The following is a 24,275-nucleotide window of genomic DNA, read 5'->3' as shown; positions in this document are numbered from 1 at the left end:
CGCTCTGGATAAGAGCGTCTGCTAAATGACTCAAATGTAAAAATGTCTTCATTTATCTCTGCTGTGTAGAGATCTGCATCAAAGGAGCTGCTTTCACAGCATAATCTATCTGTGTGTGTGACAGTAGGATACAGGGACTCTCTGGGACCCAGTAGGGGTTGCTGTCTGATGATGATGACATCATGACTTACTTCTTCATGAGGAACTTGTTGATGGTCTTCTGTTTCCTGATGAACTGGACTATCAGTCTGTTCAGGTAGACAAACAATGCTCCGCCAAAACCACTGGCAATACTGTGGAGGAGAGGGAGGGGGTTGAGTGAGGAGAGGATGCAGAGGGAGGGGGGCAATGGAGAGAAGAGGGACAGGGAGATTAAAAGCAGAAAATTAGTTGGAGAAATGTTTACAGGTTTATGTATATAAGCTTGTTTTTTAAATAAGAACCCACTTTGTGTAAGAGGTAGCAGGAGAGAGATACTGTGTTTCTCCTTTTAGAAGTACTTTCCAAAGTACTTTCCAAAGTTCCCCCTCAGCTACAGCCATGTATATGAATGCTCAAATTCATGTTCCTGCATAATTAATTATGTCAAATACTCCTGAATAAATGATGAATAGATGAGGTAGAATAATTTGTACACGTTTTAAAGCCATTCTCTGAAACATATGTATGAATGTGTGTGTGTGTGTATTCTCAGAACACCACATGAGTATCAGTGAAAGTTTGAAACATAAATCCAGTGGCTAGAAGGGGTTTACTATACAAAGGTTTGCCCTAGCTAGCATGTAGCAGAGATGACAAACTTCCCCCGCTCTCGCTCTGTCCGAGTTAACTGAAACACTGACTGATTTTCCCCATAAGACGTCGACGAGGGAGAGAATACTGAAATAAACACATAGAGGGGCGTACAGACACACACAAACTCTCTCTAAAAGTGTGATAAGACTGCTGTTCTCTGGAGGCAGTGTTTTGTTCGATTATGTTCTGCTCAGATCCCAAGTGGGAGGACATCCTCCAGACAAAAAGGAGAAAAAAAGGGGGGATTTTCTTCTCTTTGAGAGCCCACGCAGAGTTAAGCACAGGGCTGTTCTTTCATCTGAGATGGAAATAGAGCGATAGAGAGAGCGAAAGGAGCTCCCCTCTTTATCTCCCCAGCAGCCCCCTCTCTCTCCCACTCCCTCTCCCCTGAGAAGCTCTGGTCTAATTCAGTTATGTGGTAAGCCCGAAGGCTACGCTACTACGGTAACAGCAAGCTAAAATAAGACGTCCTAAATGCACCACCTCACTGGCTGAATTATCCATGTTAGGTGACTAACGTCAGAAGGCTATCCTTCTGACGTTAGAGGCAACGAAGAGCTCACTGGCTAACAGAGTCAATGAAGAGCTCACTGGCTAACAGAGGACAACTTAGACTCACCCAATGACAGCGAAGGCTGGGAGCTCCTGGAGGTCAAAAGGGAAGTCCAGACGGAAACGGGTTTTAAACAGAGCTGTGATGGTCTCTGTGTAGGAGGGAGGGAGGGAGGGATGGAGAGAGAAATAGAGTGTGATTCATCATTATCAAAATGTTTTTAAGGGGCTATATACACAGTACAGACCTTACCTCAATGTTTGATTGGGGCAATAGAGTATATCGGTCATTCCACGAAATGAGTGCCTTTTGCGTCTCTTGAATATCTAAGTAGAAATTGTGCACCAATATTGAATTTTAAAAGCCTGTTATATTTAATGAAGTGCCCTTTAATATAGATCACATGGATAATTCAATAAATCTGATTTTTAATACAGTGAGGGAAAAAAGTATTTGATCCCCTGCTGATTTTGTACGTTTGCCCACTGACAAAGAAATGATCAGTCTATAATTTTAATGGTAGGTTTATTTGAACAGTGAGAGACAGAATAACAACAACAAAATCCAGAAAAACGCATGTCAAAAATGTTATAAATTGATTTGCATTTTAATGAGGGAAATAAGTATTTGACCCCTCTGCAAAACATGACTTAGTACTTGGTGGCAAAACCCTTGTTGGCAATCACAGAGGTCAGACGTTTCTTGTAGTTGGCCACCAGGTTTGCACACATCTCAGGAGGGATTTTGTCCCACTCCTCTTTGCAGATCTTCTCCAAGTCATTAAGGTTTCGAGGCTGATGTTTGGCAACTCAAACCTTCAGCTCCCTCCACAGATTTTTTGAGGTGAAATCCCATATACACAAAAAAGTTCACGCAACATGCAACATTTTCAAAGATTTTACTGAGTTACAGTTCAAATAAGGAAATCAGTCAATTTAAATAAATTCATTAGGCCCTAAGCTATAGATTTCACATGACTGGGAACACAGATATGCATCTGTTTGTCACAGATACCTTAAAAAAAGGTGGGTGCGTGGATCAGAAAACCAGTCAGTATCTGGTGTGACCACCATTTGCCTCAAGCAGCACGACATCTCCTTCGCATAGAGTTAATCAGGCTGTTGATTGTGGAATGTTGTCCTACTTCTCGTCAATGGCTGTGCGAAGTTGCTGGATATTGGCGGGAACTGGAACATGCTGTCGTACATGTTGATCCAGAGCATCCCAAACATGCCCAATGGGTGACATGTCTGGTGAATATGCAGGCCATGGAAGAACTGGGACATTTTCAGCATCCAGGAATTGTGTACAGATCCTTTCCACATGGGGCCATGCTTTCTCATGCTGAAACATGAGGTGATGGCGGCGGAGGAATGGCACAACAATTGGCCTAAGGAGCTCGTCACGGTATCTCTTGCATTTTAACGATGGCAATTTGAATGCACATTGTGTTCCTTGTCCATAACTTATACCTGCCTGCCTGCCCACACCATAACCCCAGCACCAACATGGGGTACTCTGTTCACAACGTTGACATCAGCAAACCGCTTGTCCATACAATGCAATCTGCCTGGTAAAGTTGAAACCGGGATTCATGCATGAAGAACACACTCCTCTAGCGTGCAAGTGGCCATCGAAGGTAAGCAATTGCCCATTGAAGTCGGTTATGATATGGAACTGCAGACAGGTCAAGACCCTGGTGAGGACGACAAGCATGCAGATGAGCTTCCCTGACACAGTTTGACAGTTTGCGCAGAAATTCCTTCAGTTGTGCAAACCCACAGTTTCATCAGCTGCCCAGGTGGCTGTAATGATCATGCTGTTTAATCAGTTTCTTGATATGCTACACCTGTCAGGTGGATGGATTATCTTGGCAAAGGAGAAAAGCTCACTAACAGGGATGTAAAACAAATTTGTGCACCAAATTTGAGAGAAATAAGCTTTTTGTGCGTATCGAAAATTACGGTGATCTTTTATTCCAGCTCATAAAACAAACACTTTACATGTTCCATTTATATTTTTGATCAGTATACATGTAGACCGGTCTTACCCTCGTCTCTATTCCACACGGCCAGGACTCTGAAGATGAAGGCACTGAAGGTGGCAGCGAAGAACCCTCTCCAGTAATTCCTCACCGCAAAGAACGTAGACGTTACCTCAATACTGAACAGCACACCTACAAAACACACACACACACACACATGAATCAATTTCTCAGTAACATGATCAAAGTAACTATACTCCAATCAGGGGAGTGAAGGGGGAAGGAGTAAACCAATCTCCAACCCAACCAGTATCAGTCAGTGAGTGTTATCCCACTGGGTACACCACATTTAAAAGTGCATAATTGGGTCATATTTGGTTGAGACGTTGATCAATGAGATTACAACCTATATATTCAACCACTCAAAAAGACTGCCAAAAGTTATGTGTTATCACTAAATCAAATCAAAGTTTAAATGCACTTTAAATTCTTGATTTGATTTAGTTCTATTCTTTAACACAGATTTTTTGTTGAGATGGAGACATGAATCCAATATATCAATTATTACATTTGTAGACAAACTGGAATTCAAAGTCAGTGGCACAGATGGAACTATCTAAGTAGAAGATAGAGCGCCTTCAAATGGTGATATTTGGTTACGTTGATAACCAAACAATTCAATATCATTAAATTACATTTGATATCATCCAGAGATTGAAACCATAGGCCTATGTACTCTATTTTTAGTTGAATCCTGGGTTGAATTGAGACAATAGTTGATGACTTTGGAAATAGTATACAGGCCTAAATAGCATCATTGATGATATGAGTGATATAGCATGGTGACATTTCATTTGCTCTGTTAAACCTACCCCTTGGAATGACTTTGATAGCAACAGTGACTCTAATTTTTCATTGGAGATCTGTCAACAATCATTTTCACGAAAGCACATTGGTAATGGTCAGAGACAAATATCATAGCTAATCAGGGCTAGGCTATGTGAAAACCCTGGATGGTAGACCAAAGGGCAGCTGTAGATAGATTAATCCTCCAGTAGGAGGTGCTGCAGCGTATATATTTGTTTCTTATAGTAACCAAATTGAAGATCTGACTTTGTTTTTAAGGTACAAATTAAACGTTTTTTACAAGGTAGTGTCTACGTTAATATTTGGTTACCATGATGACAATCCTGTTTTTGAAATTTCACCCCCAAAACAGTTTACGTTGATGACTTTTTTCAAATCCAATGTAGATTCCACGTCACAATACGATGACAAATTACACTGAAACAACATTGATTCAACCGGTTTGTGCCCAAAAGGATGTTGTTGCCACTCACCTCCTATAGGGGCAGCGAAACAGCAGCCCACCCCCACAGCACAGGCAGCTGCCAACATCTCAATGTTCCTTGACTCATTCTGTAAGCACATAGGGAGAGGTGTGTTCACACACACACACACACACACACACACACACACACACACACACACACACACACACACACACACACACACACACACACACACACACACACACACACACACACACACACACACACACGGTAGGCTAGGCCATTGTCAGGATGTAGGCTTAGCAATGTGGAAGAGGCAGACAAGAATGTTGCTTTTTTCTGTCCAAAGTGAGGGCTTTTACAGTGCCTTCAGAAAGTATTCAGACTCCTTGACCTTTTCCAAATTTTGTTACGTTACAGGCGTCTTCTAAAATTGGTTAAATAGTTTTTTCCCCCTCATCAATCTACACACAATACCCCATAATGACAAAAGGAAAAACAGGGTTTTAGAAGTTTTTGCTAACATATTAAAATAATATATCACATTTACATTAGTATTCAGACCCTTCACTCAGTACTTTGTTGAAGCACTTTTGGCAGTGATTACACCCAAGAATACTCAAGGCTATGACGCTACAAGCTTGGCACATCTGTATTTGGAGAGTTTCTCACATTCTTCTCTGCAGATCCTCTCAAGCTCTGTCAGGTTGGATGGGGAGCGTCGCTGCACAGCTATTTTCAGGTCTCTCCAGAGATGTTCGATCGGGTTCAAGTCCGGGCTCTGGCTGGGCCACTCAAGGACATTCAGAGACTTGTCCCAAAGCCACTCCTGCGCTGTCTTGGCTGTGTGCTTAGGGTCGTTGTCCTGTTGGAAGGTGAACCTTTTCCCCAGTCTGAGGTCCTGAGCACTCTGGAGCAGGTTTTCATCAAGGATCTCTGTACTTTGCGCCATTCGTCTTTGCTTTGATCCTGACTAGTCTCCCAGTCACTGCCACTGAAAAACATCCCCACAGCATGATGATGCTGCCACCACCATGCTTCACCGTAGGGATGGTGCCAGGTTTCCTCCAGACGTGACGCTTGGCATTCATGCCAAAGAGTTCAATCTTGGTTTCATCAGACCAGAGAATCCTGTTTCTCATTGCTTGAGAGTCTTTAGGTGCCTTTTGGCAAACCCCAAGCGGGCTGTCATGTACCTTTCACTGAGGAGTGGCCACTCTACCATAAAGGCCTGATTGGTGGAGTGCTGCAGAGATGGCAGTCCTTCTGGAAGGTTCTCCCATCTCCACAGAGGAACTCTGGAGCTCTGTCAGAGTGACCATCAGGTTCTTTGTCACCTCAATGACCAAGGCCCTTCTATCCCGATTGCTCAGTTTGGCCGGGCGGCCAGCTCTAGGAAGGGTCTTGGTCGTTCCAAACTTCTTCCATTTAAGTATGGAGGAGGCCACTGTGTTCCTTGGGGACCTTCAACGCTGCAATAATGTTTTGGTACCCTTCCCTAGATCTGTGCCTCGCACAATCCTGTCATCTCAGAGCTCTACGGACATTTCCTTCGACCTCATTGCTTGTTTTTTTTCTCTGACATGCACTGTCAACTGTGGGACATTATATAGACAGGTGTGTGCCTTTCCAAATCATGTCCAATCAATTTAATTTACCACAGATGGACTCCAATCAAGTTGTAGACACATCAAGGAAGATCAATGGAAACAGGATGCAGTGGAGCTCAATTTCAAGTCTCACAACAAAGGGTCTGAATACTTATGTAAATAAGGCATCCGTTTTTTATTTGTAATACATTTGCCAAAATGTCAAAAAAACTGTTTTCGCCTTGTCATTATTGGGTATTCTGTGTAGATTGGTGAGGATGTTTTTAATTTAATCAATTTTAGAATAAGGCTGTAATGTGATGTAGAAAAAGTCAAAGGGTCTGAATACTTTCCGAAGGCACATTGTCCAAAAATAGGATATAAATAAGCACCAAAAGTAGGCTACTACATTATTTTACAAAATAATAAACAGGAGGAAGAGCAATATCAACTGGATTTAAATCAATAAGTCAGCCCACTGACCTCCCCCAGGGCAGGTCTCAGTAATGACTGATAGCAATTAGCATGCATAGCAGCAAGTATAGCCCAACCTACCCGTCACAGATGTTTAAATACAGTTTAAATACCAATGACCCATAATGCATTTCACCATGGACCATACCATTTCACCTCAACAGGTTGGCATGAACAGTTAAAGTGTCAATCAGCAGTTGAAACAATAACAAAGTAGTCTCCCAACACATTTCAATAAAAAGCTGAGGGATAGGGCTGGAGAAATGTATCCACTCTCAAATGAATGGACAGAGCTATGGATGCAAGGACTGACCATCCATGATATCATGTTTTGAAGTTATAATTGTTTGTTAACAAACATTGGAGTGAAACAAGCTTATATTTTGGGTTCTGATGTGGTGCGAAAGTTGAACTAAGCTCATGAGGCACTTATAAGTAAAATTCTAAAAGAATCAATGGGTACATTTCATTAATTTGCTAACTCGGTCCTGGGGACCCCAAGGGGTGCATGCTTGGGTTCAGCTGTGTAGTGCTAGGGTAAAACCAAAACGTGCACCCCTTGGGGTCCCAGGACCGAGTTTGCGAAATGCAGAGTTAAAATGTTTGCCTCCGTTTGACTATCTCCGATCTCCAATTATGAGAACAAATAAAGCCTCCGTTTGACTATCTCCGATCTCCAATTATGAGGACAAATAAAGCAAGCAACCCTTTACATTTCTTTGAAGGTAATATTTTAATTAAATGCATGGAGTAATTTGTGTGGAACCGCAAAAAACTAAATAAAATCGTCATGCACAACTATAAACTCTCATAGGTTACATTTCTCAGCAATCAAAATAGCAGAGAACATTCCTGCAAATAAAACAACATTTAAAAAAAAAACAGATTTGATAAAATTGTCTTGCTTTACTTTGCTAGAAGGCACCAAGAGATTGGATCTGTGACACTGCCCAAACAACCACAGGGTACGGTGAAATGAAATACAATTTCTGCAAACACAGTATAGCATGGGACTACAGATGGATTACAGATGTAATATGAACAGGTGGTAGAGAGATGGGATATGGAGTCCAGGAGAGGAGGAAGTTATGGTGGATATTCTGCCCTTCAACTCCAGCCATGATTTACCTTGTTTCCAATGAGGCTTGGCTCCTTTAAGCAGCATGTTAGTGAAACAGAGAGGGTTGAGTGTTGATGTGTACTAAACACACACACACACACACACACACACACACACACACACACACACACACACACACACACACACACACACACACACACACACACACACACCATTAGTATGCCATAAAATGCGGCATATTCATATACAGTACAGATACAACACAGAGAGGAGGGGGGAAGAGAGAGAGGATGAGGGAAGGAGAGAGGCGAGAGGGAGCAGAAGATTAAGGGGAGACGGACAGAGAGACAGACAGGGTTATGCAGCAAAAGAGTGCTCCACTCGAGGGGACTTGAAGGTCTGCTTCAAAGATTCTTCATTGCCCCGGTCCCCCAGACCCCCATCCCATCCCTTCTCTCACACACACACACACACACACACACACACACACACACACACACACACACACACACACACACACACACACACACACACACACACACACACACACACACACACACAGAGAGAGCAGTTGTCTCTCATCTTCAGAGTACAGAGAGATGAGTCAAAGATTCCCTCCCTCTCGCTCCCTCTGTCTCCCAAGGCCCAAGCGGAACAAGCATAGAAAGTTGAAAGACTATCTCTCTACTCCTCAATGCCTGATTCTCTGTCTTTACCTCAATCTCTCTCTCCCTTGCTTTCAAAACTTTTCTTAATTTATACATCTCTACATTTATTTATTGCTCCCTGTAGTATAGCTATGAAGATTAAAGATGAGATGTATTTAATTAGTTTGCAAATAACATGCTGGTTTAAATATTTATTATGTGTATATTACTTCTGTGTGTGTGTGTGTGTGTGTATGTGTCCGCGCACGCATGTTCTGGACATACACTCAGATGAACAGTCAAGAGTGAAAAAACATTCTCTAAACTAGTAATATGTGACGTGTTTTTCTCCATGCCAGCCCACTAACAGGCCTGGTGTAGTATTGAGCCGATGCAGACATGAGCAGTCGATTAGGAGGAGGAACAAAACAGATTGGAGAATCAGAACAGTGTTTCTCATAGCTCCTCCTAAACACCGACAGACCTATCACGTCGATCGGCCTGATTTTGGAGTTCACAGAAACAAAGGAACTTTCCCACATACAACTAACCTACAGTTCTATCTTAAGGGAGAGGGGAGTCTGTTCAGTGAATTACTATGGTATCTCACCCACATTGGAGTTGGTTTGCCAGCATGATCAGTGGCTACAGTATATGATAGATATAGTGATAAGATATACTGTGGACACATTTTGGGGTTTATGAGTGAGAAGACTGAAAAAAGTTAGGGTATGGAAGTGAAATATCAACAAGAAGCAAGTATAGTGGATAAAGAGGAAAGCAAAGCCAGGTCAGAAAGAGAACCTGAGCACCCGCCTCAGCTGAGAATGCACCAATTAGATGCTAGTAACAATCACGCCTACCTTATTTGAGGGTCTATTAAGCTGACCGGTTCTGCTCATAGATATCATCCTGACCAACTTGCCCTCTAAATACACCTCTGCCTGCGTCCGTTATGGGTCTGCAGTCAAACGATCACCCCTCATCACTGTCAAACGCTCCCTAAAACACTTCAGCAAGCAGGCCTTTCTAATCGACCTGGCCCGGGTATCCTGGAGGATATTGACCTCATCCCGTCAGTAGAAGATGCCTGGTTGTTCTTCAAAAGTGCTTTCCTCACCATTAAATAAGCATGCCCCATTCAAAAAATGTAGAACTAAGAACAGATATAGCCCTTGGTTCACTACAGACTGCCCTTGACCAGCACAAAAACATCCTGTGGCGTACTGCACTAGCATCAAATAGTCCCTGCAATATGCAACTTCTCAAGGAAGTCAGGAACCAATATACACAGGCAGTTAGGAAAGCAAAGTCTAGATTTTCAAACAGAAATTTGCCTCCTGCAGCACTAATTCCCAAAAGTTTTGGGACACTGTAAAGTCCATGGAGAATAAGAGCACCTCCTCCCAGCTGCCCACTGCACTGAGGCTAGGAAACACGGTCACCACTGATAAATCCACAATAATCGAGAATTTCAATAAGCATTTCTCTACGGCTGGCCATGTTTTCTACCTGGCTACCCCAACCCCGGCCAACAGCTCTGCACCCCCCGCAGCAATAATCTCAGCTCAGGTCACCATAGCAACTCCCACCCGTAGCATGCGCTCCAGCAGGTATATTTCACTGGTCATCTCCAAAGCCAACACCTCCTTTGGCCACCATCCTTCCAGTTCTCTGCTGCCAATGACTGGAACGAATTGCAAAAATCACTGAAGTTGGAGACTTATATCTCTCTCTCTAACTTTAAGCATCAGCTGTCAGAGAAGCTTACCGGTCGATGCAGCTGGACACAGCCCATCTGTAAATAGCCCATCCAACCAACTACCTACCTCATCCCATATTTGTTTTTCTGCTCTTTTGCACACCAGTATTTCTACTTGCACATCCTCATCTGAACAACTATCACTCCAGTGTTAATTGCTAAATTGTAATTACTTTGCCACTAGGCCTATTTATTGCCTTACCGCCTTACTTAATTTTCACACACTGCATACAGATTTTTCTATTATGTTATTGACTGTACGTTTGTCTATCCCATGTGTATTTCTGTTGTTGTTTTTGTCGCACTGCTTTGCTTTATCTTGGCCAGGTCGCAGTTGTAAATGAGAACTTGTTCTCAACTGGCCTACCTGGTTAAATAAAGGTGAAATAAAAAAAATATCTATCAAATCAAATGTATTTATATAGCCCTTCTTACACCAGCTGATATCTCAAAGTGCTGTACAGAAAAGGTCAATGACTGCTGCTGAATTGATGCTATGCTTATTGTACCAACGCTCCTGTAGCGAGCAGTTACTCGTTATGCTACTGTTTTCTGATATTAAATGTTGTTAGCAAATGCTTGCAAGCTGTGAACTTCGCCCGCGTCGCTCAATATGCTCACGTAGCACGTCTACCTGCTGAGGGGACGTCATTGACTGAGGATCAATCCATGTTGCTGCTCTACTGTTGGCAGTCAATAGTGGCTACAACTAGCTAGCTAGTAGATTAGTCTTGGGACTATTGTATACTTTGAGAGTTCCCATGCCAGCTTCAGGCAGAGTCTGTGCTCTTGGTTTACGCACCTCATCACTGAGAATCTGCCCTCACCCATATAGGAGAAAGTAGCCTACGCTAGCCTAATATGTGTTGATATACAGTGAGAAGCAATGTTTCTTGATGACTGCGTGATGACGCTCTCCGTTAACAATGTGAGTTAGAACTTTAAACAGGTCAACATTCACAAGGCTGCAGGTCCAGACGGATTACCAGGACATGTACTCTGAGCATGCGCTGACCAACTGGCAAGTGTCTTCACTGACATTTTCAACCTGTCCCTGGCTGAGTCTGTAATACCAACATGTTTCAAGCAGACCACCATAGTCCCTGTACCAAGAACACTAAGGTAACCTGCCTAAATTACTACCGCCCCGTAGCACTCATGTCTGTAGCCATGAAGTGCTTCGAAAGGCTGGTCATGGTTCACATCAACACCATCATCCCAGAAACCCTAGACCCACTCCAATTCGCATACTGCCCCATCAGATCCACAGATGATGCAATCTCTATTGCAATCCACACTGCCCGTTCCCACCTGGACAAAAGGAACACATATGTCAGAATGCTATTCATTCACTACACCTCAGCTTTCAACACCATAGTGCCCTCAAAGCTCATCACTAAGGACCCTGGGACTAAACACCTCCCTCTGCAACTGGATCCTGGACTTCCTGACGGGCCGCCTCCAGGTGGTAAGGGTAGGTAACAACACATCCGCCATGCTGATACTCAACACGGGGGCCCCTCAGGGGTGCGTGCTCAGTCCCCTCCTGTACTCCCTGTTCACTTATGACTGCATGGCCAGCCATGACTCCAACATCATCATTAAGTTTGACGATGACACAAGTGGTAGGCATGATCACCGACAACGATGAGACAGCCTATAAGGAGGTCAGAGACCTGGCCGAATGGTTCCAGGATAACAACCTCTCCCTCAACGTGATCAAGACAAAAGGAGATGATTATGGACAACAGGAAAAGGAAGACTGAGAATGGGGGCATGCTCATTGGCAGGGCTATAGTGGAGCAGGTTGAGAGCTTCAAGTTCTTTGGTGTCCACATCACCAAACTAACTAACATGGTCCAAGCACACCAAGACAGTTGTGAAGAGGTCACTACAAAGCCTATTGCCCCTCAGGAGACAAAAGATTTGGCATGGGTCCTCAGATCCTCAAAAAGTTATACAGCTGCACCATCAAGAGCATCCTGACTGGTTGCATCACTGCCTGGAATGGCAACTGCTCGGCCTCCGACCGCAAGGCACTACAGAGGGTAGTGCGAACGGCCCAGTACATCACTGGGGCCAAGCTTCTTGCCATCCAGGACCTCCATTACATTTACATTTTAGTCATTTAGCAGACGCTCTTATGCAGAGCGACTTACAGTAGTGAATGCATACATTTCATACATTTTTTTTCTCCGTACTGGTCCCCCGTGGGAAACGAACCCACAACCCTGGCGTTGCAAACACCATGCTCTACCAACTGAGCCACACATTGGACCGTACCAGGCAGTGTGAGAGGAAGGCCCTAAAAATAGTCAAAGACTCCAGCCACCCTAGTCATTGACTGTTCTCTCTGCTACCACACGGCAAGCGGTACCGGAGTGCCAAGTCTAGGTCCAAAAGGCTCCTTAACAGCTTCTACCCCAAGCCATAAGACTCCTGAACAGCTATTCAAATGGCTACCCAGACTATTTGCATTGCCCCCCCCCCCCCTCTTTTACACTGCTGCTACTCTGTTTATTATCATCTATGCATAGTCACTTTACCTCTACCTACATTACCTCGACTTACCTGTGCCCCCACACATTGACTCTGTACCGGTACCCCCTGTATATTGCCTCGCTAATGTTATTTTACTGCTGCTCTTCAATTATTTGTTGTTTTTTTACTTATCTATTTTTTCTTAAAACTGCATTGTTAATTACATTTGATATGAGCAAGGAGATGGTGCTTATCGCGCCGATTTGATAGTATTTGGTCTCATGTGGCTTCCTCAATTATGTGTGGTGCAGTTCACGAGACCGCTGCAAGACACTATAGTACGCTGTCTTTCAGTCACATTAGTCATCTTATATGCAGCAGTAGGTTTAGCCCCTGTATGTATTAGCCATGTTTAATCACGTGTCATGCCTTTTAAATAGGTAGTCGGCTCCCTGTCGGTCCATCTCGTAGTCTAGTAGTTTTTAGTGACAACTATTCTACCATGTGCAATTATACTGTATGCTAACTGTAGTGATCGCTTCATTCTAGTATCATGTATTAGATGCTGTTTTTAAATGATCTTATGTTGCATTGTGTTATGTCTTACATAACAACTCAATGCTGTGGTGATGCTTGTAAACTCTTGCTTAATTATCTGCACACAGTGTTGCATTATGGCTGCTGATACTGCATTTGTGGGAGCAATGTAGTGCTAACAATGTTGTGTTAAGTCTCTTATCATCTGCACATAATCGTTGGCATGGTTGCTACTATTGCTATTGGCAAGAGCACACGGTGAGGTCACTGTGCCATAGAGGCAACTCTAGCCACCCCTTCCACTTATTTGCAATGAGCATCACAGTACGATGGCAGACAGAACGTTTATGCAGATCTTTAACCCACACTGAGGCTTTTACATGAACACTAGCATATATTCATTAAATATGTGCTGATTTGACAGTTTATGTATTCTGTGTTAATTGTGTATTATTGTGATGCATCTATTGGCTGGGACAATCAATTTTGTCGTCTGGTTTATCCCAGATTGCCCCCCTTCGGTCACGCCCTGATCTGTTTCACCTGACCTTGTGCTTGTCTCCACCCGCCCATCTTCCCCACTTACCCCTGGGTATTTATACCTGTGTTTTCTGTCTGTCTGTGCCAGTTCGTCTTGTTTGTTCAAGTCAACCTGCATTTTGTCTCAGCTCCTGCTTTTCCACAGTCTCTTTTTATCTCACCCTCCTGGTTTTGACCCTTGCCTGTCCTGACTGAGCTTGCATGCCGTCCTGTGCCTTTGGCCCTTCTCTGGATTACCGACCTCTGCCTGACCTGACCCTGGGCCTGCCTGCCGTCCTGTGCCTTGGCCCCACTTCTCTGGATTACAGACCTCTGCCTGTCTTGGCCTGTCGTTTGCCTGTTGTTGCAATAAACATTGTTACTTCAACACAGTCTGCCCTTGGGTCTTACCTGAAAGCTGATACTTTCAGGATAAATTTGCATTCTTTCTGTTGTCTATTAAATAGTTCTGTCATCTTCATTCTCACTGTAGTGCTCATGAAGCATCAGGTTAGGCATATCTTTGGAGTGTACTAGTAGCCAGTTACTAGTAGCCAGTACCGCAAGTTATCATTGTTGCCGGCTAAACATTCCCGGGTCAGTCTCATCATTTAGCACATATTTCAAAGAAGTACAGCTCATTTTAAAATGATTACTACTGCTAAGTGTAACCTTTTTTCCCCAGATTTCAGTTAATCACCCTGGACCTTAAATGGGGAAGCTCGCGCTGTATCGCGGTGCGATTACCAATCAAGGCTTGCTATAGCTTCAAGCCGTGTTGAATTGGCTGTTAATACTAGCATTACCTAGCATGCCATGGGCTTGCAAAACACCCACGTGGCAATCAGCTGTTGGCGATCAAGCGTTCATTGTCCCCAATGGAAACATCTGTTAAGAGCTTGTTTCAGTATCTATTGGATTTATTTATTCTTCCTATCAGGTCATCCATCTTCTCCATGGCCTAGCGGCATATACACTATATATACAAAATTATGTGAACACCCCTTCCAATTAGTGGATTCGTCTTTTTCAGCCACACCCGTTGCAGACAAGTGTATAAAGTTGAGCACAAAGCCATGCAATCTCCATAGACAAACATTGGCAGTAGAATGGCCTTACTGAATAGCTCAGTGGCTTTCAACTTGGCACCGTCATAGGATGCCACCTTTCCAACAAGTCAGTTTGTCAAATTTCTGCCCTGCTAAAGCTGCCCCGGTCAACTAAGTGCTGTTGTTGTGAAGTGGAAACATCTTGGAGCAACAACGGCTCAGCCGCGATGTGGTAGGCCACACAAGTTCACAGAAAGGGGCTGTCAACTGCTGAAGCGCGTAGCAAGTAAAAATCGTCTGTCCTCAGTTGCAACACTTACCACCGAGTTCCAAACTGCCTCTGGAAGCAACGTAAGCAAAATAACTGTTCGTCGGGGGCTTCATGAAATGGGTTTCTATGGCCGAGCAGCTGGACACAAGCCTAAGATCCCCATGCGCAATGCCAAGCGTCGGCTGTAGTGGTGTAAAGTTCACTACCATTGGACTCTGGAGCAGTGGAAACACGTTCGCTGGAGTAATGAATCACGCTTAACCATCTGGCAGTCCAATGGATGAATCTGGGTGTCAGGAGAATGCTACCTGCCCAAATGCATAGCGCCAACTGTAAAGTTTGGTGGAGGAGAAATAATGGTCTGGGGCTGTTTTTCATGGTTCAGTCTAGGCCCCTTAGTTCCAGTGAAGGGAAATCTTAACGCTAAAGCATACAATGAGATTCAGGACGATTTTGTGCTACCAACTTTGTGGCAACAGTTTGGGGAAGGCCCTGTCCTGTTTCAGCATGACAATACCCCCGTGCACAAAGCGAGGTCCATACAAAAACGATTTGTTGGGATTGTGTAGAAGAACTTGACTGGCATGCACAGAGCCCTGACCTCAACCCCAACGAAACACCTTTGGGATGAATTGGAACGCAGACTGCGAGCCAGGCCTAATTGCCTAACATCAGTGCCCGACCTCACTAATGCTCGTGGCTAAATGGAACAAGTCCACGCAGCAATGTTCAAACATCTAGGGGAAAGCCTTCCCAGAAGAGTGGAGGCTGTTATAGCAGCAAAGGTGGGACCAACTCTATATTAATGCCCATGATTTTGGAATGACATGTTCGACAAGCAGGTGTCCACATACTTTTGGTTATGTAGTGTACGGTGACATAGCTGTCAGCTCAGCTAGACTATCTGTACAATGTCTTCTGTTATATAACCATGTATGCCTTTTCTATTCCAAATTTCAGTCAGGCAAATGCAGCCTGCCTTTATCATGGTCCAGTAGCAGGAATTCAGTTAATTCCGGGTGTCAGGACCATTTGGTGTATAGTCTGCTCAGGAGCCATCTGTCCGCTACTCTCAAGGCCTACGGAGAAGTGACCAACATGCACATCAAAGAGCATCTCTCCTCTCTCTCGATAGCACAAGTTTGAGTCCAAGTTAAGGCAACAATGTGTTTATATTACGCGGTTCGAATGATGGCTTTCATGGTTTCGTCATTCTGAAATACACCAAATCCTCCTTCCCTTTAATCTTGTGTGATCTGTTTGCATTATGGACACTCATATTAACCATACTCCCATCTACCCTAGATGAAAGAATTAGCATGGAAAATCAGTCGTCATCACCAGAACTGACACTGCTTTGTCCTCCCTTTCATGTTATGATATCTGAATACTGAGCACGGATGGCACCTGGCAAACCTCTGTTCAACATTGATGCTGGCAACCAATGACAAGGTACTGGAACTCATCACGGCTCTGGTTCCTTCGTCACCACTGCAGGCACATGACCATCTGCTGCTGTGACGTTACATTTGATTGATTCTGGAGTCTACATGAGTTCCTGCAGTATTGCTATATGATCATGATTGTGTCAGCCGTATGGTCCTGTAGCTATGTTGCATATGTAGAATATCCTCATTTACCAAGATGACAGCTCATCCTGCCTCAGCGAAGCCCCCTGGCAGTGCATTTATATTGCAGGTGGTTGGCTAGTTTCATGGCAGGTGGGTTCATACTACTTACGGTTGCCTAGTTAGATGGGTAGAATATTTTCCATGTAGCAAGATGACAGCTCATCTTACCTCATCGGGGTACCCGGCGGTGCGTAATATGAGAAATAGACATACTGCTGCATTAGCTCATGCTAAACAGTTAGTATTCAGGCCTAGTAGACAGTCATGTAATGGTAGAATGACCTTAGCTGGTCTATTGAGAGCTGCTAAACGGTGATGAGTTTACCTGCCATTACCATGCCTCATTGAGTTTTCTATAATGGCGTCAGCCGTGGTCAATAGCCTACATGTTGCCGTCTTTGCTGGCTACTTGATATAAAATACATTGCATATAGCTACAGGTGGTTGGCTGGGTCATATTGCTTAAGGTTGCTTGTTAGATAAGGATATATTTTTATGAAGACCCACCAGATGATTATTAATTTAGTTTCAGTGAGAGCAGCTGGGTTCGTACTGCTTACGGTTGCTGGTTAGGTAGCATATTCTCATATACCAAGATGACAGCTCATACTGCCTCAAGCGAGGGCAACCGGCGGTGCGTCATAACAAATATAACACATACGTTGCACAGATCACACTACACATGGTTAATATTCACACATAGTATACTGTCTTGTAAATGGTAGGATGTCTTTAGCTGGTCTATTTGCTCATATCTAAACTAGGCTTTCTGCAGTAGGGTTCTGCTGTTTTGGGATGTTGATTGTGGCCTGTAGAATGTTGTCTCACTCCTCTTCAATTGCTGTGTGAAGTTGCTGGATATTGGCGGGAACTGGAACACGTTGTTGTACATCTTGATCCAGAGCATCTGAAACATGTTCAATGGGTGACACGCCAGGATTGTGGGTTCGATTCCCACGGGGGGCCAGTACAAAAAAATATATTTAAAAAATGCATGAAATTAAAATGAAATGTATGAAATGTATGTATTCACTACTGTAATTCGCTCTGGATAAGAGCGTCTGCTAAATGACTAAAATGTAAAAAAATGGAGAGTATGCAGGCCAGAACTGGGACATTTTCAGCTTGCAGGAATTGTGTACAGATCCTTGTGAGATCTTTGGTGCTTTATCATGCTGAAACATGAGGTGATAGCGTGGGAACAATGGGCCTCAGGATCTAGTCATGGTATCTCTGCATTTAAATTGCCATCGTTAAAATGCAATTGTGTTCGCTGTCCGTAGCTTATGCCTGCCCATACCATAACCCCACCGACACCTTGGGGCACTCTGTTCACAACTTTGACATCAGAAAACCGCTTGTTGAGAGGCCGGTTGGACGTAGCACCAAATTCTCTAAAACGACGTTGGAGGCGGCTTATGGTAGAGACATGAACATTACATTCTCTGGCAATGGTTCTGGTGGACATTCCTGCAGTCAGCATATCAATTGCACGCTCCCTAAAAACATGAGACATCTGTGGCATTGTGTTGTGTGACAAAACTGCATATTTTAGAGTGGCCTTTTATTGTCCCCAGCACAAGGTACACCTATGTAATGATTATGCTGTTTAATCAGCTTCTTGATATGCCACATCTGTCAGGTGGATGGATTATCTTGGCAAAGGAGAAAAGCTCACTAACAGGGATGTAAACAAATTTGTTCACCAGATTTGAGCGAAATAAGCTTTTTGTGCGTACCGAAAAAATATTTTATTTCAGCTTATAAAAAATGGGACCAACACTTCACATGTTCCGTTTATATTTTTGTTCAGTGTATATTAAGCTACCCTGAAGCAGCAGAGCATATATCGCCAAGACTTGCATTATACATTTCTTAATGAATGGTTTAACATATTTCTGCATGGTGTTTCCTTTCTGAAAGATCATATTGATACCAATGTGGTAACTTGTGTGTGTCCAAGTGTGGTTTACCTCGTAGATTCCACCAAACAGAGACATGAATTTGCTGAGGAGTGCAGCACACAGACTGGCAATGTGAACAAACGGACCCTAGAGAGAGGGGGAGAGAGAATCACTTGTGAATGATTTCCTAAAAACTTCAGTGTATCATTGATTAATCTCAACTCTTTCAAGACTTTCCTAAGCAGATTTAAATTCTGTTGTATTCTTCCAACCCCCTCTCCACCCTCATTCATCCCCCTCTCCTCTCCACCCTCCTTCATCCCGCTCTACCCTCCTTCATCCCCCTCTCCGCTCTACCCTCCTTCATCCCCATCTCCGCTCCACCCTCCTTCATCCCCATCTCCGCTCCACCCTCCTTCATCCCCCACTCCTCTCCACCCTCCTTCATCCCCCACTCCGCTCCACCCTCCTTCATCCCCCACTCCGCTCCACCCTCCTTCATCCCCCACTCCGCTCCACCCTCCTTCATCCCCCTCTCCACCCTCCTTCATCCCCCACTCTGCTCCACCCTCCTTCATCCCCCTCTCCACCTTCCTTCATCCCCCTCTCTTCTTTCCACCCCCTTCATCCCCCTCTCCACCATCCTTCATCCCCCTCTCCACTTTCCTTCATCCCCCTCTCTTCTTTCCACCCCCTTCATCCCCCTCTCCTCTCCTCTCCACCCTCATTCATCCCCCTCTCCTCTCCTCCCTCCTTATCCCCCTCCCCTGTCCTCCCTCTCCACTGTGACCAACAGGGTGGCCTGAGTGCAACGTGTGTGGCTGTATGACAGGGACACAGGACACGTGTAACCACAACCCTCTGTGTGCTTCACTGTAAGAACCCCTTGTCCTATGAATCACAGATATATTGATTGATTTTAGGAGTCTTCATGCCAGGTTGCGTCTGCTGGCTGTCAAATGGAGTGTGTGTCTGCATAACAGTACTGTACTGTCAGCAACAAGTGACAACTACCCAAACTCACACAAGCCTGACTGTGAGAAGAGGACGTGTGTGTGTCAAAAGACTGTGTGAGAGGTGAGAAGAATGTTAACCGCGCGCGCGCTGTGTGTGTGTGTGTGTAGAGAGTGTGTGTGTTACCTCCTTGCCCAGAGGCATGCCACTGCCGAGGGCACAGGTGAGACCGATGACTTTGGCCACAAAGGTTTTAAAGGTGAGGTATTCTTTCAGCACTACACCCCTCAGAATGGTCTTCATCTCTGGGATACCTGAACCTGGGTGGGGGGGGGGGGGGGGGGGGGTTACGGTGCTCTGATGCAGTCAGTCAGTCAGTCAGTCAGTGTATGTGTGTGTGTGTCTTACCTACGGCCTGTGGGGCCAGTATCTGTGTGAAGCCAGCTGAGAAGGTGATGAGCACCACAGGGTAGGTGACCCAGGCCAGGTACTGGAGAAACACATTACTCTCCAGGCCTCCATACATCCACTTCTGTGCTGTGGACACACACACACCAATATCAAATTGATGTCAATCAGAAAGTAAAAGTATATCCAATATATAAATCGTGAGAAAATATATTAATCATGAGAATGGCAATGCATATCGTATTGGCAGTATCCTGATAATATCGTATTGTGAGGTCCCTGGCAATTCCCAGCCCTACTCATGAATACAGAGACAAAACATTTGACAAAAGTAGAACCCGCAGGACTCCTCTCCTAAAAATGACTGCTTTACATGGAGAGATCAAAATGACTGCTTTACATGGAGAGATCAAAATCACTGCTTTACATGGAGAGATCAAAATGACTGCTTTACATGGAGAGATCAAAATGACTGCTTTACATGGAGAGATCAAAATGACTGCTTTACATGGAGAGATCAAAAGTGTGTGTGTGTAGAAAGGGGGGGGGGGGGGATTTGTCTGGATGAGCATCTTGCTTCTAGATGACTCACTCCTCTGCCCTCTTCACTTTCTCTACATGCAGTCTACCATCTGACACACACACACACACACACACACACACACACACACACACACACACACACACACACACACACACACACACACACACACACACACACACACCGCAGAAATGTGTGTAAATGTGTGCTTGACTCAAGATAAAGCACATTGACATCCACACACCTTCTGAACACACATACATTCTACACACAAACACATTTTAATGCTGCAAAGATGAAATTAAACCACATTTAAGCTAATCATACACACACGGACTTGCATGCCGCTCCGGGATACAGTAATCTGCACTGCAGCTCATCATGAACACACACCCTGGTTTGACGGGTGTGTGTGTGTGTGAACCACAGTGTCTGAGATTATCTTGAGTGTGGCTTAATGTCTTCTTTAGCTGCATGCAGGAGATGTGTCAGATTAAATGATTCAGACAGAGGAACAGTACAGCTGACTAGAGCCATCAGTAGACCAAGCAGTCTACCTCCTCCCCAACGCCCTCACCACCCCAACGCCCTCACCTCCCCAACGCCCTCACCACCCCAACGCCCTCACCTCCCCAACGCCCTCACCACCCCAACGCCCTCACCTCCCCAACGCCCTCACCACCCCAACGCCCTCACCTCCCCAACGCCCTCACCACCCCAACGCCCTCACCACCCCAACGCCCTCACCTCCCCAACGCCCTCACCACCCCAACGCCCTCACCACCCCAACGCCCTCACCACCCCAACGCCCTCACCACCCCAACGCCCTCACCTCCCCAACGCCCTCACCTCCCCGACGCCCTCACCTCCCCGACGCCCTCACCTCCCCGACGCCCTCACCACCCCAACGCCCTCACCACCCCAACGCCCTCACCTCCCCAACGCCCTCACCTCCCCGACGCCCTCACCACCCCGACGCCCTCACCTCCCCGACGCCCTCACCACCCCAACGCCCTCACCTCCCCAACGCCCTCACCACCCCAACGCCCTCACCACCCCAACGCCCTCACCACCCCAACGCCCTCACCTCCCCAACGCCCTCACCACCCCAACGCCCTCACCTCCCCAACGCCCTCACCACCCCAACGCCCTCACCACCCCAACGCCCTCACCACCCCAACGCCCTCACCTCCCCAACGCCCTCACCACCCCAACGCCCTCACCTCCCCAACGCCCTCACCACCCCAACGCCCTCACCTCCCCAACGCCCTCACCACCCCAACGCCCTCACCCTCCCCAACGCCCTCACCTCCCCAACGCCCTCACCTCCCCAACGCCCTCACCACCCCAACGCCCTCACCACCCCAACGCCCTCACCACCCCAACGCCCTCACCTTGTAGACAGATGGCAATAGCGAAGTCGACCACCCAGCTGACCAGAGCCATCAGTAGACCCAGGAGGATGAGGAAGATCCAGTCTTCACCAACACGAGAGATGAGGAACTTCTGACAGCGCACCGTACAGACTGGAGGGAAGAGAGATACAGGTGCACACTGTTAGACAACAACAACAACACTTACTACTACAGTACCAGTGAGTCAAGTCAGTCAGAACTACAATACAAACAAACCAACACATCTTACAGACTGAGGAGAGAAGAGTAGCATTGTTAAAACTACATTACCCACCTTGGAGTCAGGACCACCCATTCCCACCATACAATGTAACCCCCTACACCCACAAGTACCCATTTGTCGATGTTCACTTTTGCACAGACAGCTCTAGTCTCCTTTTACATGGGGGCTGTTTAATTCACACAGCTCTTTCTCCCATACACCCCCCCCCCCCACATAATACCTCTACCATTTCTTCCCCCTATTTCCATCAATTCATTCCTTTCCTTATTTCTCCCCTCTCAAAGAGGAGATGTCTAGCAGCAGGGGTCCCTCTAGTTCTCTACTTTAAGGACTGTCACATCAGACACGCCACACTGTCGTAACATTAGTCCTGCTCTGCTCCCCAGTCATCTTATTCAGTCTTCTCTCATCTCACCAACGTACTAAACCACACTAATGCTACTTTACCACAGTACAAGATTCTGTCAGATGAAAGGGAGAATATAAAAATATATAAAATATACGCTCTTTCTGTATCCCCCTCTTCCTCCCTCTTTCTTTTCCTTCTCATCTAAAGTATTACTACTCTCCCCATTTGTCCCTCCACTTTTCTCCTCCTCTATAGTACGGCCTGTGTGTGCTATTTTATAGGGGAGCAGGTTGTAATGTTGATGACTTGGAATGGGGTGTATATCATTAATACGCAGATAGCACATGTAATGGAATAGGGTTCTTGAAGTGGATGTGTAGGGTTGGATTTGGGACAGAGAGGAGCAGACATGGCAATATATTGAATATTGTGTGGCGCATGATGGCGACAGAGCAACATGCGTGTTTTTAGCGCACTACACACACTCTCCCATCAACACCTTCACAGTCTAACACACAGACACAGCTTATAAGCAGTGAGAAACACTGTGTGTGTGTTGCATCATCTCGCCCACGGCCCAGCTGTGTTCTCAGATCCCCTTCTGTTCTCTAGTCAGCATGTGAGAGAGTGTTTTGCGAGATGTGTGTGTTTGTCACGGTTTACATAGAAAAATTATCATTTAGCAGATGCTCTTAGAGCGACTAACAAGAGCAATTAGGGTTAAGTGCCTTGCTCAAGGGCACAGGGATTTTTAATCTAGTCAGCTTGGGGATTCAAACCAGTGACCTTTTGGTTACTGGCCCAAACCTCTTAACCACTAGGCTACCTGCCGCTGTCTGTGTGTGTTTGCATGTGTGTGTGCGAGAGCATGCTCATGCAAACATCCAGTACCAGTCAAAAGTTTGGAAACACCAACTCATTCCAGGGTTTGTACATTGTAGAATAATAGTGAAGACATAAAAACTACGAAATAACACAAGGAATCATGTAGTAACCAAGCATTTTATTTATCAAAATATATTTTATATTTGAGATTCTTCAAAGTAGCCACCCTTTGCTTTGATGACAGCTTTGCACACTCTTGGCATTCTCTCAACCAGCTTCATGAGGTAGTCACCTGGAATGCATTTCAATTAACAGGTGTGCCTTCTTAAAAGTTAATTTGTGGAATTTCTTAACTTTGTAATGCGTTTGCGCCAATCAGTTGTGTTGTGACAAGGTAGGGGGGTATACAGAAGATACCCCTATTTGGTAAAAGACCAAGTCCATATTATGGTAAGAACAGCTCAAATAAGCAAAGAGAAACGACAGTCCATCATTACTTTAAGACATGAAGGTCAGTCAATGCGGAACATTTCAAGAACTTTGAACATTTCAAGTGCAGTCGCAAAAACCATCAAGCGCTATGTTGAAACTGTCTCTCATAAGGACTGCTACAGGAAAGGAAGACCCAGAGTTACCTCTGCTGCAGAGGATAAGTTCATTAGTTACCAGCCTCAGAAATTGCAGCCCAAATAAATGCTTCACATAGTTCAATTAACAGACACATATCAGCATCAATTGTTCAGAGGAGAGTGTGTGAATCAGGCCGTCATGGTCGAATTGCTGCAAAGAAACCACTACTAAAGGACACCAATAAGAAGAATAGACTTGCTTTGGCCAAGGAACACCAGCAATGGACATTAGACCAGTGGAAATCTATCCTTTGGTCTGATGAGTCCAAATTTTAGATTTTTGGTTCCAACCCCGTGTCTTTGTGAGACGCAGAGTAGGTGAACAGATGATCTCCGCATGTGTGGTTCCCACCGTGAAGCAT

At 45.1% G+C, this 24,275-nt stretch overlaps 1 protein-coding gene across 1 annotated transcript in view; it reads right to left on the bottom strand.

The window, feature by feature from the left end:
* The window catches only part of LOC106613120 (chloride channel protein 2), a 204,303-nt gene that overhangs the window by 69,438 nt on the left and 110,590 nt on the right, over positions 1-24,275 (bottom strand). The window contains exons 3-10 of the mRNA XM_045724704.2: positions 21,867-21,998; positions 19,932-20,060; positions 19,710-19,843; positions 18,639-18,716; positions 4,673-4,751; positions 3,399-3,524; positions 1,415-1,499; positions 192-293 (exon numbers count right to left, since the gene is read on the bottom strand). Coding sequence (XP_045580660.2) covers positions 192-293; positions 1,415-1,499; positions 3,399-3,524; positions 4,673-4,751; positions 18,639-18,716; positions 19,710-19,843; positions 19,932-20,060; positions 21,867-21,998 — 865 coding nt within the window. The remainder of the gene's footprint in view (positions 1-191; positions 294-1,414; positions 1,500-3,398; positions 3,525-4,672; positions 4,752-18,638; positions 18,717-19,709; positions 19,844-19,931; positions 20,061-21,866; positions 21,999-24,275) is intronic.

Source organism: Salmo salar, chromosome 09, assembly GCF_965601325.2.
Source record: "Salmo salar chromosome 09, fSalSal1, whole genome shotgun sequence".
NCBI classification, from domain to species: Eukaryota; Metazoa; Chordata; class Actinopteri; order Salmoniformes; family Salmonidae; genus Salmo; species Salmo salar.
The sequence above is the reverse complement of the archived record's forward strand: the minus strand, read 5'-3'. Positions and strand labels throughout refer to the sequence as shown.